This window comes from Pseudophryne corroboree, chromosome 4, assembly GCF_028390025.1.
Source record: "Pseudophryne corroboree isolate aPseCor3 chromosome 4, aPseCor3.hap2, whole genome shotgun sequence".
Lineage (NCBI taxonomy): Eukaryota > Metazoa > Chordata > Amphibia > Anura > Myobatrachidae > Pseudophryne > Pseudophryne corroboree.
The window spans coordinates 306,777,118-306,794,117 of record NC_086447.1 but is presented as its reverse complement, the minus strand read 5'-3'; the positions used below and the strand labels follow the sequence as shown (position 1 = coordinate 306,794,117).

Sequence of the window (17,000 nt, the reverse complement as noted above, 5' to 3'; positions counted from 1 at the left end):
CTGCTCACTCCAGATACTAAAACGGGAAAGTAGCAGTAAAGTATAGGAATTGATTTTGGTTGATGATAGAGACAAAGGGTCTGATTAAGAACCAAACACAATTTGCAGAGCATGCATTACACAAAGTGTATGCACAAAGGTGCTGTTGTGATTGATTGATTGATTGATTGATTGTCTGATTATTAATTTAGTACACACAATGCACAATGGAGGTAATTCAGAGTTGATCGCAGCAGCAAATTTGTTAGCAGTTGGGCAAAACCATGTGCACTGCAGGGGGGGGGGGCAGATATAACATTTGCAGAGAGAGCTAGATTTGGGTGGGTTATTTTGTTTCTGTGCAGTGTAAATACTGTCTGCTTTATTTTGACACTGCAATTTAGTTTTCAGTTTGAACACACCCCACCCAAATCTAACTCTCTCTGCAAATGTTATATCTGCCACACCTGCAGTGCAAATGGTTTTGCCCAACTACTAACAAATTTGCTGCTGCGATCAACTCGGAATTACCCCCAATGTCTTCTACATTCTGACAAGGGAACCAGTGTTTTAAAATGATTTGATGTACTTAAGACCCACTCATATGACTGGTATTGCGGCAGCACAAATATTAAGGGTGCAGGTAAAGGAGTTCAGGTAAAGGAGTCCCATCAGTTCATGGAATTCACAACACGTTTTGGATACTTCAGTATCTTTTTTCAAGTGTACATCACTTGAAAAGGATACTTTGGTATGCGAAACGCGTTGTGAATGCCATGCACTTATGGGACTCCTTTACCTGGACTTCACCATTTAGACAAAGCTGGTTGGTGTGCTGTTTGACATTCCTAACAGTCCAGACCTTGGCTGCTCCAACAATGTTAACTCACACCACCAGCCCAATCTGGTATGAGTCTATAGGAAAATTGTCCCCCTTTTTTTATTTTTTTAGTCTACTGTTGTGCTCATTGCATTTTTTAACCTGTATGCATTGGAGACACTTTATATGCTAAATGTTTTCATGCTGTGGTATTGAAGCACTACATTGAAGCACTTTATATGTCTGCACTTGTCTAAATAAATGTACTTCTTTGATTTAATCTGTTGAAAAATTTAGATATATTTTATATAGACATATAAACCTTTTGCACTTTATTGTGAATAATCTTCAGAAAAAAGCACTATCTTGTATTTTTTTAACTTTTTCAGGATTTTCATGTTAAGTATTTAGTGTTCACTTATTAGAAAAAATACAAAAGATGCACCTTTTTTGTTAACTGCACTCATATGAGTAAATATCTATCTACTGGTCTATTATGCATATATCTACGATGGCGGGAGGACTGTGAATACGCAGGACCCATTCCGTGCATATGCAGAATGGGTCATGTGTCATCACACACAGTGACCCCTAAGCTGCAGCGTGATAGACAGGCTGTGCAGTTTGGGTGTAGGGATGAACAGAGCTGGGCAACATTCCTGAAAATGGGTGGGTGTCGTCCTATTATCTGAGAGTGCCGAGACCAGTGCCTGCATATTCCAATACAGATTTAACAATGGCGGATATTCAAACAAGTGATCGGATCCTGCGCCTTCAGACACAGCAGCAGATTAAAGAAGCACGCAGTGGTCGTCAATTTACACAAGATGCCTCCTGCAGAACTAGTATATTTTAGCACAGGAGCTGTGCCTTGACTCTGTGTTACTGCGTCCATCGCTGAATCATGTCCAATGTTCTTTTGCAGAATGCAGATAGCTATGAACTCCTCACACAGTGAGTAATCCCTAATGAGGTGCCATTTTGATACATTTATGTAATTTCAGTAATCTCATTCTGCAAGATTAAATCGAGTTTCCTTGTTGTTTGAAGACTTAGTATCTTCAAAGACTTTTTTTTGCATTATGTTATCTCCACTGTGTTTAGTCTTTCATTTAATATTTTTATGCATTCTTATTCATTGATTCAAATACTAAACATCTAATGTATGTTTTCTAAAGCAGCAATCATTTACAAGGCAAAACCAACCTGTTTATTTCTTGTAAATGATTGTTGCTTTAAAAATATGTTCAATCTCAGACGAAATCCTGGACCTTGGCAAACTCAGACCCTATTGCATTTCCCACCATGACTTTTATTAAATGCATTACAATCACGCTTAGATACTAAAGATTAAAAATTAATTTCTGCCATTGGTCAGCAGTCCAGTATTTACAGATTTAGCCATGCTCATATTACTGCGATGCGACATGTTGCATTACTGCATGATGCATGGAATGCCAGGCTTCAACTCTTCAAAGCCGCCAATCACTCCATTAATTCCATTCACAGATGCGATTAATTCCTTTAGTGATTAATAGAGTGACAACCGGCTGTGAATATTCTCAGCCTGGCATGCCATGCTGCATGATGTATTGCAGCATGCTGCATCACAGCAAAGATGAGCATACTGTAGCTACATCTGTATGCTGTTTAATTCAGTGCCTCAGCAGCAACTATCTTCTTACCCTTCATCCTTTAAAACCAATCTTCTGAAACATTCAAAGCCCCATTTGTGTTGACACACTGGACACATGCAATTTTGCTTTTGCCTACCGTTTGGTGACGTAACCCAAAGATGCCATGCAATGATTATTTAGGTTAAATTGTGTTTGGCTCCCATATCTTGAGAGATCATCTGTATCTCCAGTCTACTTTAAATTTGGTAAGTATCCTGGTAACTGTAGACTGGTTACAGCTGATCCTATCAGTCTGTTTTTCAGAACACCCCTCTTCAGCTATCAAAATCACCCAAATATGTTTTGTTTTCTGACTGAGGTACTGTAAGAGGCTTCATTGCTTACAACACATTGAAAGAAAACCTCAAATATATAAATTACAGTGCACATACTGTAGGGTATATACTGTGTACAGTGGATTTTTTTTATGAAATACCATATAAGCAGCAAGATTAAATGAATGCCTGCCTCTCACTTGCTTTCTGTGACCCTTTTGCTAAAACTTTTCGTTGCAAATATTATCTGAACCTAATCTTTATAATGCTATATTCATACTGATGTTATGAACAGCACCTTGATCTAGATGTTCACCCATTCTCCTGCTCTTTTGATGTTAGAAAAGCCTGATGTAATGGTTCTTCATCATACTCTAGAATGTGTAAATTATAGAGTTCTTAAATACTTTAAGGGTAGGCTGATCATGTTCGTTATGAATCTGTGACTGGGATATCTCATCTGCTGTTTTTATTGCAATTGTATTTATTATGTTACAGCTTAACTTGCTTGTATTGAATCCTAAGATGGAGGTCCAGTGGGCGGGTTTGTTAGTATGTTACCATTGCAACATCCGGGGCAACAGCGGTGTGTGAAGTTAAACCCCTTCAGATGATGTCACAATGTTGCGCTGCTTCACTTTTTTATGATTGTGATAGAGGATTAAATATTCAAAAGTTGAAGCTCAGTCACTGGTGTAGACCCAGTTCTTATTTGTCTGTCACAAGTCCATTGAGTGCCATCTGTACACTATATATATATATATATATATATATATATATATATATGCAGCATATATGCGGCACTACAATAAACTACTTTAAATCACAGCAATATGTAGAAACAAAAAATTGAATGCAGCTATGAATCATCTTATTATGCAAATTGGGTGCACACACACTATACATATACACAATACATATACACACATCACATATATATTTATTTATTACCAGTTATTTATATAGCACACACATATTCCGCATTGCTTTACAGAGAATATTTGGACATTCACATAAATCCCTGCCCCAGTGGAGCTTACAATCTATATTCCCTATCACATGTACACACAGACACATTCACACTAGGGTTAATTTTTGTTGGAAGTCAATATATTGTACTTACACCATACACATATACACATGCTACATACACACTGTCCAATTCAGCAGCACTTCAGTCAGGGACATCCAGGCAATGGCTGAATAGTATAAATTTCCTTAGCGCTCTTCACCACATGACACTGACTTGTGACTCCTTGAACCCCCCCACCTGGATATCTGTGCGCATCTTTGTACAGTGTGTTACTTCACTTGAATAAAAACTATTACAAAATTCCTAAATGACCCCGGGGGTCTCTGAATCTGGCTAATTGCCACTTGAATTTAAGAGCTTAGAATTTCCCATTACGAAAAGTTCCAGAATAACAATAAACCAAGTGCAAGTTATTAATGACTGCATCAGATATACATATATATATATATATATATATATATATATATATATACACATATATCTGATGCAGTCGTTAATAACTGTCAAAATTCCCTATACAATGATATTTAATATTACACTAAAACCCAAAACAGACTGCACAAAGTGTCACCTCTAACCACAAATAATGCTGAATATGCTAGTGATGGAAGGCTTTTGGAAACCACTCTATTAATACACAGTACCTGCTCTCAGTGGTTGCACACATCATGTACTCATATGCGGCATGACTTTTACCTTCATGTCTTTTATTTTATTTGTTTAATTCTGTTTAATTATTTATTTGCTAGTCCTGCACTGAACGACTTTGGGTGCTTTATAAATAAACTTTGATGATACCAAGTAATCCCCTGCTTAGAGTCCTCTACAGTGGAAGGTCCGCAGTTTTGCTTCAACCCTGGTGCTGGCAATAGCTATCAAAATTAAAAAGATTACAGCATCCTCAATTTTTAGAAATTGATTTAACTAAATATCTAAATATGTGGGTTTCAATTATGGTGGCCAATCCCGGGATCGGGATCGTCAAGATCCCGGGATTTAGGGCCAAAAATGGCCGGGATTCAATCCCGGGATTGGAAGCTCCAATCCCGGGGATTTAGGGATCAGCGTTGAGCGTCCACAGGACGGTCAGACGCTGCCCGGCTTCATTGTTCCGGCTTCCCAGCGCAGTGTGAGAGGTCACGCTGCGCCGTCAGCCGCTGCACGGAGCCGCCAGCAGCGTTCAATAGATGTTCCCCGCCTGCCTGCCCCCGGTATATGGTGAGTTATGTGTGCAGGGCGGGCAGGGTGGGGTGGGGCGAGGGAGCGGCCACACAGCAAAAAGCCCGGGAATCCCGGGATTGGCCATTTTTCAATCCCGATACCCGAGATTGAAAAAATGGCCCGGGATTGGCTTCCCTTGTTTCAATTCTACTCACAGTATACAGGTATATGTGAATTCCATCTCTATGGAATCTCACACTAACATATAATATCATGAAAGGCAATACATCAAACACTGAATTTTTAGCTACACAAAATTGGGGAAATCCTAATCTAACTGGATAATACTTTTAATACAATTTTTAAAAAAAGAAAAAAAACAAAGGTGAGCATATCAAAAATATACATTCATTCTCCTGTATAAATATCTCTGCCAATTAGATTAATGCACAATTTCTAGCTTTTCTGCAGGTGATTAGGGCATGTTGCATTTATTTAGTCTCTACATGACAAGCTTTATAAAAAAAACAGCATATGGATAACAGATTCTCATTTAGTATTCCACCTTCAACCATGGTAACACTGCTTTCTAATTGAAGATATAAAAAGGTCACGCGCAGCTAGAGTTAAGTTCAGTAATTGCTTGCTGTGTATCTTTCAAATGCCATTTCATAAACAGATTTACAAATCAAAATAGTTGAAAGTGTGCAAATGTATTAAGCGTTAGCTGTTTTAAATGTGACAAAATGTATTACATTTTAGAGTCAAGTACTGCAGATAGCAAAGCAAGTAGCATTTTGATTAAATAAATGTAAATCTGTTGAATTTTAAAGGGATTTAGTAATTATAATTCACTTAATGAGGATGCGCAAAACAGGCTGAAAGAACTTGTGCTAGTAGTTTGAAATTCAGCAATGGAGATTCAAGCACAAGTCAGGAGTAATCCCAAGACAGCATTCTCTACAACTCTCTACAATCTGTATATTGGTTGCATATGGCAGCCATTTCAAACAACAAATAATGAGGAAGCACTGGTGCATTAGGTGTTCTGACCAAGGTGTTATCTACAGGAAGTTTGTACGGCTGATTTTGGGATGCAAACCAACAAATATGTAATGCAAGGGATGCAAAATCATAATGTTTTTTACATGCAGGGTAAATACTGGCTGTTCTTGCATGTAGCCCACAAATACTGGACAGCTTTATTTTTACATTGCAAATTAGATTTGAACTAGGATTTGCCATTCCCAACTCTAAGAACCTGATTCAGAAGTAGTTGAAGATGCAGTAGAAGCTTCAACTTTTCCCACAGCCGCTAAAGCAAATATATGCTAACACCTGCCAGGGCCTTAGAGAGTAGCGCTGGGACAGGGTATGGTATGGGGTGAGTTGCCTAAATGGGGGGCATGTCCACATCTCCTACCAAAAATGACATAATATGAATAAATTAATTGTGGGGCTGATCAGATTAGATGGGGGGGGGGGGGTTTCACGCAACAGCATCTTACTTTGATTCAGTAAGTGGGTCCCTCCTCCTCGGCCAGTGCCATCTTCCCAGTGATATGGCACATGTACACCAGAGAATATAGACTCTGACACAGTGCCAGAGTTTCTGCTTCCCAAAGTTATCACTTGAAAGTTGATGTGGCAGAGAAGGAGGGACCAACTTGCAGGATCAAGGTAAGTACTCAGAAGGAGGGGGGAGAGGGGGGACGATTGACAAGGGCACCTGCTTGACCCCTCCAGTAAGCCTGGGCCTAGTTAATTAGTACCCTCCCACCGGCCCCAGTGGCTGCAGCCGATGAGCTTCCTACTGAGATACCAACTTGCAGCTGCTGTAATCCATCAATCTGCACAAAAAGCTATACAATCAGATATCGGCGGCACCATCATCAACATCTTTTGACACAGTCCCTGACAGCAGTATGCTCTTGACATAATTGCCACTGACAGCCCCCCCCTTTCAAGTCTCCATGCAATTCTGATCTTCATCATTAGATTCATGCGCAGTGCATATCACATGCATGTGCAGAGGCAAAAGTTCAGTCACCTGTGCCCAATGTTTTACTAGTGCACTTTCTCTCTGCACATTTTATATCTGCCGTACCTTTAATGCAGCAAGGTTTTACTAACTTTGAATTAGCTCCTGTATGTTCTCATCATATCCACGTTTTCTTCTGGTTGCTACATTTACTTCATTAGTCCAAAGTCTTAATGATAAGTTAGAAACTTTATGTTGTCACTACTGTATATTTGTTGTCTGTGTACTCATGTTCCTGTAAAACAGTGGTTCTCAGCCTTGGGTAATAGTAACCCCCAGGAGTACTTGCACACAACCTAACCCTCATGTCGATACATTGCCTGTGAATGTTTTAACTATGTTAATATTGTAACTGTCGACATTGCAGTTTCGACATTAGGAGTATCAAAATTGTTATTGTCAATCTTTTGTTTACATCCCCATATAAAATATATAGGAACTATATTAATAATAATTTTGTTCTAAAAGCAGGCTTAAAAAAAAATCTTGTTATCTAGAAATATTCTTTGGTTTGTTACTTCAGACTGCTTTTAGCAATTTCTACTCCTCCATAATGTCATGTAACTGCCATGGCACCATCGTCATACGATGTACTGAGTAGAAAGAATACCTTCTGAACTCAGTCTACTCGGTGTAGTAAAATATTAATGTAAAATATTCCTCCTCCCTTTCCTTTTGCAATACATTCTGAGAGCTGTGAGCCTGTGTTTGTATGACTGACAGCCATACAGTACTTTGTGATGTTCAGAGAGATTTTGTAAAGGACATAATGATTTGTAGGATAACAGATAAGAAAAATCAGATAGCTCCTGAAAAATAATAATTTCTATTTAATTAAACCTTCTGGTGTGATTTTGAGTTGGATACTGCAAATGTGACTTTATGCTAATGCTGCTACAAATCCGTTCTATGGTGTACATTCGTGTATCTGAACGTGTAAGGCCTGAGATGTCCACTTGCAGCATCTATAATTGTTTCATTAATGTCTGGTGCATCTTTAGATGCACCACGTGTCGCACCATCAAAACTTGCACCAGCCCAATGGCAGGTGAAGTTTCTCTGAGTATGTGGCCTCTATGTAGTGGCTGTCCACCTTTGTAAGCAACTGCTTTCAGTGACTTGCCTACGGCACACCCATAAGATGCAATATTTCCATGCATCTTCTTATTCACTCCATTGTCACCATCCAGTCGGGTCCAGAAATGCCCTTTACATTTCTGATACCATGAATCTAAATTTGTTCTGCAACTCTCTATAAACAAAATCAGGATGCATGTGCAGTGCGGCTCAGATGCATGCACAGATGGAAAAACATTGTCCATTTGCAAGAATATCAGAATACTGTAGTGTAGAACGAAGAATCTGGTCCTCTGTGTGGTATTGCTGCTTAAATTATTCCGTGCAGAATTTCCACTATCACCCATGATCTGCTATGACTTTAAACTGCACCACAGAATAGAATTAATTGATACTGTCATTGGTGCAGGTCTACTATATACAGACTATACTGTACATTCTGTAAAATGCAGATGCAATTACCCATTTTTAAACATTTGACATACCTGTAGGTAATTTACTACAATATGCTTGACACTTTCAATTGTCTTTATTTAAGTATTTACAAACAGAGTGATAGACCAAATGCACACAATATGCTTTTCATGCTTTCAGTAACGTATAGTAAAATATACAGGTGATTTATGTCATTGCCCAAATTTGCAATGTTAATACTGAATCCAGTGATGGAAGTGGGCCAGTAAGTTGGTATTACTGTATATATACTTCCTATGAAGCCGATCACTGCTGATCTGAGCTATCTGACTGTGGGGGTAATTCCAAGTTGATCGCAGCAGGAAATTTTTTAGCAGTTGGGCAAAACCATGTGCACTGCAGGGGGGCAGATATAACATTTGCAGAGAGAGTTAGATTTGGGTGGGTTATTTTGTTTCTGTGCAGGGTAAATACTGGCTGCTTTACTTTTACACTCCAATTTAGATTGCAGATTTAACTCACCACACCCAAATCTAACTCTCTCTGCACATGTTATATCTGCCACCCCTGCAGTGCACATGGTTTTGCCCAACTGCTAACAAAGTTCCTGCTGCGATCAACTCAGAATTACCCCCTGTGTTCATAAACTGTGTAGTTAATTAAGTGTTCTTATTTACATTAACGCTCCTTATAGTGGCAGGTGAGCGACTGCATGGGGGTCATTCCGAGTTGATCGCACACTGCAACTTTTTGCAGCCCGTGCGGTCAGATAGACGCCACCTATGGGGGAGTGTATTTTAGCTTAGCAAGTGTACGAAGGCATGTGCAGGGGAGCTGGGCAAAAACGTTTTGTGTAGTTTCTGAGTAGCTCTCAACTTACTCAGCCACTGCGATAACTTCAGCCTGTCAGGTCCCGGAATTGGCATCAGCCACCCACCCTACAAACGTCTGGACACGCCTGCGTTTTCCTCACCACTCCCAGAAAACGGTCAGTTGCCACCCAGGAACGCCTTCCTGATGTAAATCTTCTTGCGTTTGCCACTGCAAATGCTTTCCTCATTGATCTCGTCGCTGCCTGGCGACGGCCGTCGCAGGGCAATGATGCGGCTGCGCATTGGCGCCCATGCACATGCACAGTTCGGGCCTGTTCACAAGGCTGCGAATAAAGCAGCATGCAAACAGGTCGGAATGACCCCCATTGGGACAATCTATTTGTATATGTGTGGAATACTATCCCACACCCCCCCTCTTACACATGCATAACTGGGGAAGGAGTACAATCACCTCTGTTCTCCAGCTGGTATACAGTATATGTAGCTGTGGTGACTTTACTGAATAAGGCAACAAATAAATCACTTTTACATTGGAATGGTCATGCATTGCGTTACCCCGCCTCTCCAAATGTAAGTCATGTGTTTTTTACATTTTATTTAAACTGAAGGATGGGTGATGGTGTCTTTGCAAAATTTTACAATGAATGACGAGTGCAGTTTGTTTTGCATAGGGAAATTGCTATTACAGGAGCTGGGAGGATAGGAAAACCCGAGACATACTATATATATAAACAGGAGTGAGATAAGTAGAAAAGAAATAAAGAGAGAGAGTAGGTTGGTTTCTGGGATGAAAATAAAGACAAATTGGAAGAATGCAAAGTTAAAGTAAGCAGCTAAGAGAATGCAGAAAGGACACATGGAGAGATGAATAAACGGGGGATGCTATAAAAAGTTTAAGAGGCACAGGCTATTTGAGGAAAGATTTACACAAAGGAGACAGAAGAAACATGAGGCAGAGCTGGAAGGATACGTATAGGTAATACAGTAGGTAGTTGGACACAGACAGAGGTGCCGCTAGGTGCTATGATGCTCAGAGCAAGGGTATGTTTTGAATTGTGGGCCTAGCCAATATGAGGTGGCAAGTTACATTTTGAAAATAAACAATATTTAAAAACACAAAATTGGTGACAGGGCCAGTTCTAGACCTGGTGGAGCTCAGGGAAAATGTTTCTTTTGGGTGCCCCCCATGTTTAAAATAGGGTCAGTGCCTGCCAAAGGCTTGCAACAATAATATAGGGGCATGGCAGTATGGACATTGTAATTTTTAGCATTACTGCCTCACAGCACTGAGGTCATGGGTTCGATTCCCACCATGGCTCTGTGTGGAGTTTGTATATTTTCCTGTGCTTGCATGGGTTTCCTCCAGGTACTCCGGTTTCCTCCCACAATACAAACATATAGTGGTAGGTTAATAAAAATGTACCCTGTTGTGCAGTGGCGTAACTAGAAATTTTTCTCTCCCAAGGCAAAAATTCTTCGGCGCCCCCCCCCCCCCCCTTCATGCTCCATAATTGGGGGCAAGAAAGGGATAAATATGCGCGCGCCGAAGGCGCGTGCGTCAAAAAAAGGGGCGTGGTTTTGTTGGAGTGGGCGTGGTTTCGCATAAAGGGGCGTGGCATTGCAGGAAAAGACTACCTTATACCCCAGTTTTGCAACCTGCACGCCCATACGTTGGCCACCACAGGAAAGAAAAATAATCCTGATTCATGCCCCTTACATTATTTATCATTTTTCCTCCTTATAGTAATGCCCAGTATACATTATGCCACATACTGCAATGGCCCTTAGACATTATGACGCACACAATAATGCACGACACAATATGCACACACTGTAATGCCCCCGACACATTATGCCACACACCGTAATGTCTGTGACACATTATGCCACACACCGTAATGCCTGTGACACATTATGACAGGAATCGCAATGCCCGTTATACATTATGCTACACACTGCAATGCCCCTGATACATTATAGCACATACAATGTCTATGACACATTATGACACACACCGCAATGTCCGTGATACATTATGCCACACACTGCAATGCCCGATACATTATAGCACATACAATGCCTGTGACACATTATGCCACACACTGCAATGACCTTGAGACATTATACCACAATAACCGTGATATAGTATACCATACACCGTAATGCCTGTGACACATACCGCAATGCCCTGCCCGTTATACCCTATGCCACACATCGCAATGCCCGTTATGTATTATGCCACACTGCAATGACCCTGAGACATTATACCACATACCACAATGCCCGTGATATAGTATACCACACACCGTAATGCCTGACACATTATGACACACACCGCAATGTCCGTGATACATTATGCCACACACTGCAATGACCCTGAGACATTATACCACATATCACAATGCCCGCGATATAGTATACCATACACCGTAATGCCTGTGACACATTATGACACACACCGCAATGTCCGTGATACATTATGCCACACACCGTAATGCCCATTACACATTAAGTCCTACAGTAAGGCTTCTAATTACTTTTCAATTACCTGCTCATTGTCAGGGGTTTCATGCACTGGGTGTCATGCTCGTTGCCAGGGGTTTCATGCTCTTGGTTCCATGCATGGTGCCAGGGGTTTTCATGCTCAGGGTGTCATGCTCGTTGCCAGGGGTTTCATGCACTTGGTGTCATGCTCGTTGCCAGGTGTTTCATGCACTGGGTGTCATGCTCGTTGCCAGGTGTTTCATGCACTGGGTGTCATGCTCGTTGCTAGGAGGTAGTCCTTGTTGCTAGGGCTGTGCTCCCAGTGCCACATATGTCCCCAGTGCCAGATATTCCCCCACGGTGCCAGGTACTTACATGCCCCAGTGCCAAATATAGTCGTCCCCCCCATGTGCCAGGTACACATATACCCCCCCAGTGCCACATATGCCCCCAGTGCCAGATATTCCCCCCCAGTGCCACATATGCCCCCAGTGCCAGATATGCCCCCAGTGCCAGATATTCCCCCCAGTGCCATATATGCCCCAGTGCCAGATATCCCCCCCCAGTGCCATATATGCCCCAGTGCCAGATATCCCCCCCCCAGTGCCATATATGCCCCAGTGCCAGATATCCCCCCCCAGTGCCATATATGCCCCCAGTGCCAGATATTCCCCCCAGTGCCATATATGCCCCCCGTGCCATATATGCCCCCAGTGCCAGATATTTACCACCCCGCCGTCGCTTTTTGGAGGGACACGGAGGGCACAGCTCGTCTTTCCTGTGTCCCTCCTGCTGCATCATCTCCGGCGGCCGCGGGTCTAATAGGGGGAAGTGCCGGTTCGTGAGCCAATTAGAGCTCATGGACGGCACTTCCCCCTATTAGACCCGCGGCCGCCGGAGATGATGCAGCAGGAGGGACACAGGGAGGCGCGCTGTGTGCCCTCCGTGTCCCTCCAAAAAGCGGCGGAGGGAAGGAGACTGCAGACTGACATGCGGACGCTCGTCCGCATGTCAGTCTGCTGTAAATCAGTGGCGCCCCCGCAGCCCCTCGCCCCCAAGCCACCGCGAGGACTGCGGGGGCAGTAGTTACGCCACTGCTGTTGTGTGTGTCTTTGTTTGTGGTCATAAATATAGATTGTAAGCTCCCATGCGGCAGGGACTGAAGTGAATGGCGAAAAATTCTCTGTAAAGCACTGTGGAATTTGTGTGTGCTATATAAATAACTGGTAATAATAAATAAATAAAGGCTTCACTGGGAAGGTGGGTGGCAACAGAATAATACCATTATTCACATCATACCACACAGTAGAGCCCCTTATACACATTACGCCAAACAGTGGATCCTCTTATCCACATTACACTATGGTCGAGTCTCTTATACATAATATACCATGGTAGAGCCGCTATGGAAGTAGCTGTATTTAACTATTTACTTTTTATGTCATATAAATTGAAAACACTATATATGCCCTGATTGACTGATCTCACAACCCCCCAATTCCTCAATGAAAATAAAGCCCCAAATGTGACCACCCTCCCCACAGACCTGAACCCCCCAAACTCTCAATGAAAATAATGCACCAAACCCCCCCCCCACACACACACACACACACACCATTTTATAATCCCCAAATGCCTCAATGAACTTAAAACCCCAGAACTGCCATCCCAAACCTGATAATGTCCCAGATTTTTCTGAGGGGCAGAGATCTGTGCTGCAGAAGCCTGAGGGGCAGAGAGAGGTGTTGCAGAGACAGAGAGAGAGACAGAGCTCCGGCTGTCAGTGTCTCCTGCTGTCGCCTCTGGCCTGCCCTGTTCCCTATCTAGTCTTCGAGTCTTAGCCAGTGTGCGCACCCTCTGCTTCTCCTACTCCTGCTCTGCGGCTGCCAGTACAGTGGCCCAAGGGAAGGGTGCCCTCTAATTTTTTCAGCACCTGGAGCTCGCACTCCAACAGAGCCAACTTTGCTACACCCCTGGACATAAAAGAGGTACTTGGATACATGGTGTTTTATATTACACTACAATATATAGTGTTAACAGAACTACAGTGTGCCTAGGCAGTGCTCAAGCACCCAGCCATTAAATTAAATGTTCAATACCAGCAGTTCTAAATTACCACGGCAACCACAGAAAGTAATGTTACCTTTTTTGTTACTTCAATTGCCAATTGTTGGAGCGATGGTGATGAGAAAGAATTGAGGCTGCCATCGCCACGTACTGGCTTTTCCAAACCAATATATGCAACTGCATTGTCAGCAAGAATTCTTTGAAGATCCTGTAACACAAATTATAGTATTATATTCATTTCACAAACCAGTATTATTTGACCGATATCCAGATATACATGGCTATTTAATAAAGAAAAAAATGCTCTTTAAGTGTCCTGTATAGAATATAATTCACATTTACCTGTAAAAATCAACACATCCACTGAACATTTACTAAAAAGTTTAGAGTGCCAAACTATTCTTAAGATCAACTGTCTTAAAATGGTTTCAAAAATGTGTTCTTTTCCCTGCATCCTCCCCTATGTGTTGGAGGGCATGTTGCCAAATCGGTGACTTTACATAAATTTGGTGGAAATGTCCTAAAATTTGTATATTTTGGAACCAAGTTGAAGCTCTATTAGGAAACATTTTTTTTCAATCCCAATCATCTCTCTTAGCCCTTGATCAACGCTATTGGGCCTTCCTATTGATGACTTCAATACAAATACTAATAAGCTTATCCATCACATTCATAATGCAGCCAGATGTACAGGAGCAAAATGTTGGAAAAATTCTACACCTTCACCGCCATGCATGGTAATGGCAAAAAATGTGGTTTGTATCTACAATGGAGAAGATTACTGCATCATTGCATGATAGATCTGTTAAATTTGACATAATTTGGGAACCCTGGTTCACGTGTAATAAGACTTCTTTCCCTAAGATTTGAACCACTAAACCATGTAGCATGGTTTGGGTAATACACACGGAGGACTCATATACATTTTCAAAAAGACCTAAGTAAAAAATCAGTTAGATAAATCATTGGACCTGTTTGACCATGCTGGTCTGTTTGTCCAACACTGAGACAATTTTCAGGAGAATCTCATAGTGTGACAGGGGCAGACTAACTCAGCTATATGTTATGAACATATGTATGGATGACACAAAATGTATTAAAAATGCAGACACAAAATGCATTCACAAAAAACATGCAATTACATGTATATTTATGCGAGTGTGTGCTTCTCTATGTAGCACATCAATTATCTGACCTAATTCAGATCTGATTGCAGCAGCAAAAATTTTCACTAATAGGCAAAACCATGTGCAGTGCAGGTGGGGCAGATATAACATGTGCAGAGAGAGATAGATTTGGGTGGGTGTGTTCAAACTGAAATCTAAATTACAATGTAAAAATAAAGCAGCCAGTATTTACCATGCACAGAAACAAAATAATTTCCACAAATCTAAATCTCTCTGCCCATGTTATATCTGCCCCACCTGCAGTGCACACGGTTTTGCCCATTAGAGAAACATTTAACTGCTGCGATCAGGACTGAATTAGGCCCATAGTACATTAACCCTACACTTTGCAGGCCGGATCTGTAGAGCCTTCTGCAGTGTGTACATACTGAATTAACCATGTGTAACCCTGTAATTTGTTTTGCCTGGTTAAATAAAACCCAACCTGTTTAAGTTATTCATTGTGTTGACTGATCTTTAATAAATACCACTGGCATCTATATCAACAGTTATAAGGGGGAATTAAATTGTTTTGCATCCCTTATCGCTTGCTAAAATTATGGGAGATTGCGAGGCACAATTCAATTGTTTTTTTTCCATACTGATTGCACCCAGAAAGGTTGGGTATAGCCGCATAAAGCAGCTAAACCCAACCAAACTAATGGATGTGACATGAAAAGTCCCATTTGAGAGCTGAAATGGGTCACTTCTCCTGCATTTCAGCTCGCACCACCCCTGAGAGGTGCAAGCTGAAATGCAGGTGCTGGCATCCGATCTTGCTTGGACTGAGCTACAAATAGATAGCTCTATTGAGTGTCATCTGCTGTCTGCCATCGGATAAAACAATTGAATTCTGCCCATAGACTCTGCCAACAGTGACACCATTTATGATCATCACCATCATCATCATCATCTTGACTAAGAAGATTGGGAGTCTAACATAGTTTATAAAAAAAAAAAAAAATTTTTTAAAGCAGACATCTCCCAAAGTGATCCCAGGACAAGTGCTTATAGCTCAGCTGATAGCTGAAAATACTAAAATACAAAAAACATGGGGTCACCCCCAAAAAAAATTGTTATCTATGCTGACACTCATCATTACTAGCATGGATCTTGCAGCAGTAATTCATCAGCTGCCGTAGACAGAGCTCCAGAGAGTGGCCACGGGCCAGGGTATTCAGGGAGACATGATCAATTCCAGGAAAGCATGAACATACCCCCTTAAAAAAAATAATGCATAAATTCTGGGGTGCCAGTGGCCACATTTGTGTCCAGTGCTGAAAATGGGGACAATGTCTCCCCTAGCAGCTAACACAGGTGTCTCTGGGCCCCTCCATCAAGCCTGAGCCCAGGTAATAGTACTCTCTGACATACCTGACAATAGATATGGCTTCTGACAGGTGTGTATGTGGCTGCATTCAGGTGTAACTCAGTTGCATTTATGTGAAAACGCCTTTACTGCCCCGGAAGGAGCTGCAGGTATAAGTTGTGTAGACTTTTCTGCATACTTTTTGTGCACATGCACAGTAAGTAAGTACAGATTTTACTCTTAGCAAACCGGCTTATGCACAACATACAGTAGCCTGCCACTCAATGTCCATTTACCTCTACAATGGAAATTGTTTTTTATTTCTTCCTTAAACAAAGATATCCAGCTTTTGTAATTGAAAAAAAAATTGTTCCAATCCCCAAGAAACCTAATATCATAAGCCTGAATGACTACAGACCGATTGCACGGACGTCTGTGGTCAAGAAAGTGTTCGAGCGCCTGGTTGGTGCGTTGAGGATGCTGTCAACCTTGGCCTGCAACACATCCTGCAGCATCTGGACACGCCTGGAACCTACGCGAGGATCCTGTTTGTAGACTTCAGCTCAGCCTTCAATACAATCAACCCCAGCATTCTCTACCACAAAGTACTCTGCCAAGGGGTCTCGGAAGCAATCTGTTCCTGGATTGTGGACTTTCTGACTGAC

At 41.7% G+C, this 17,000-nt stretch overlaps 1 protein-coding gene across 8 annotated transcripts in view; it reads right to left on the bottom strand.

Annotated features, from left to right (window-relative positions):
• The window catches only part of NAALADL2 (N-acetylated alpha-linked acidic dipeptidase like 2), a 1,057,096-nt gene that overhangs the window by 335,226 nt on the left and 704,870 nt on the right, over window positions 1-17,000 (bottom strand). For all 8 annotated transcript variants that reach the window (XM_063916285.1, XM_063916288.1, XM_063916286.1 and 5 more), the window contains one exon: window positions 13,937-14,068. In XM_063916285.1, coding sequence (XP_063772355.1) covers window positions 13,937-14,068 — 132 coding nt within the window. The remainder of the gene's footprint in view (window positions 1-13,936; window positions 14,069-17,000) is intronic.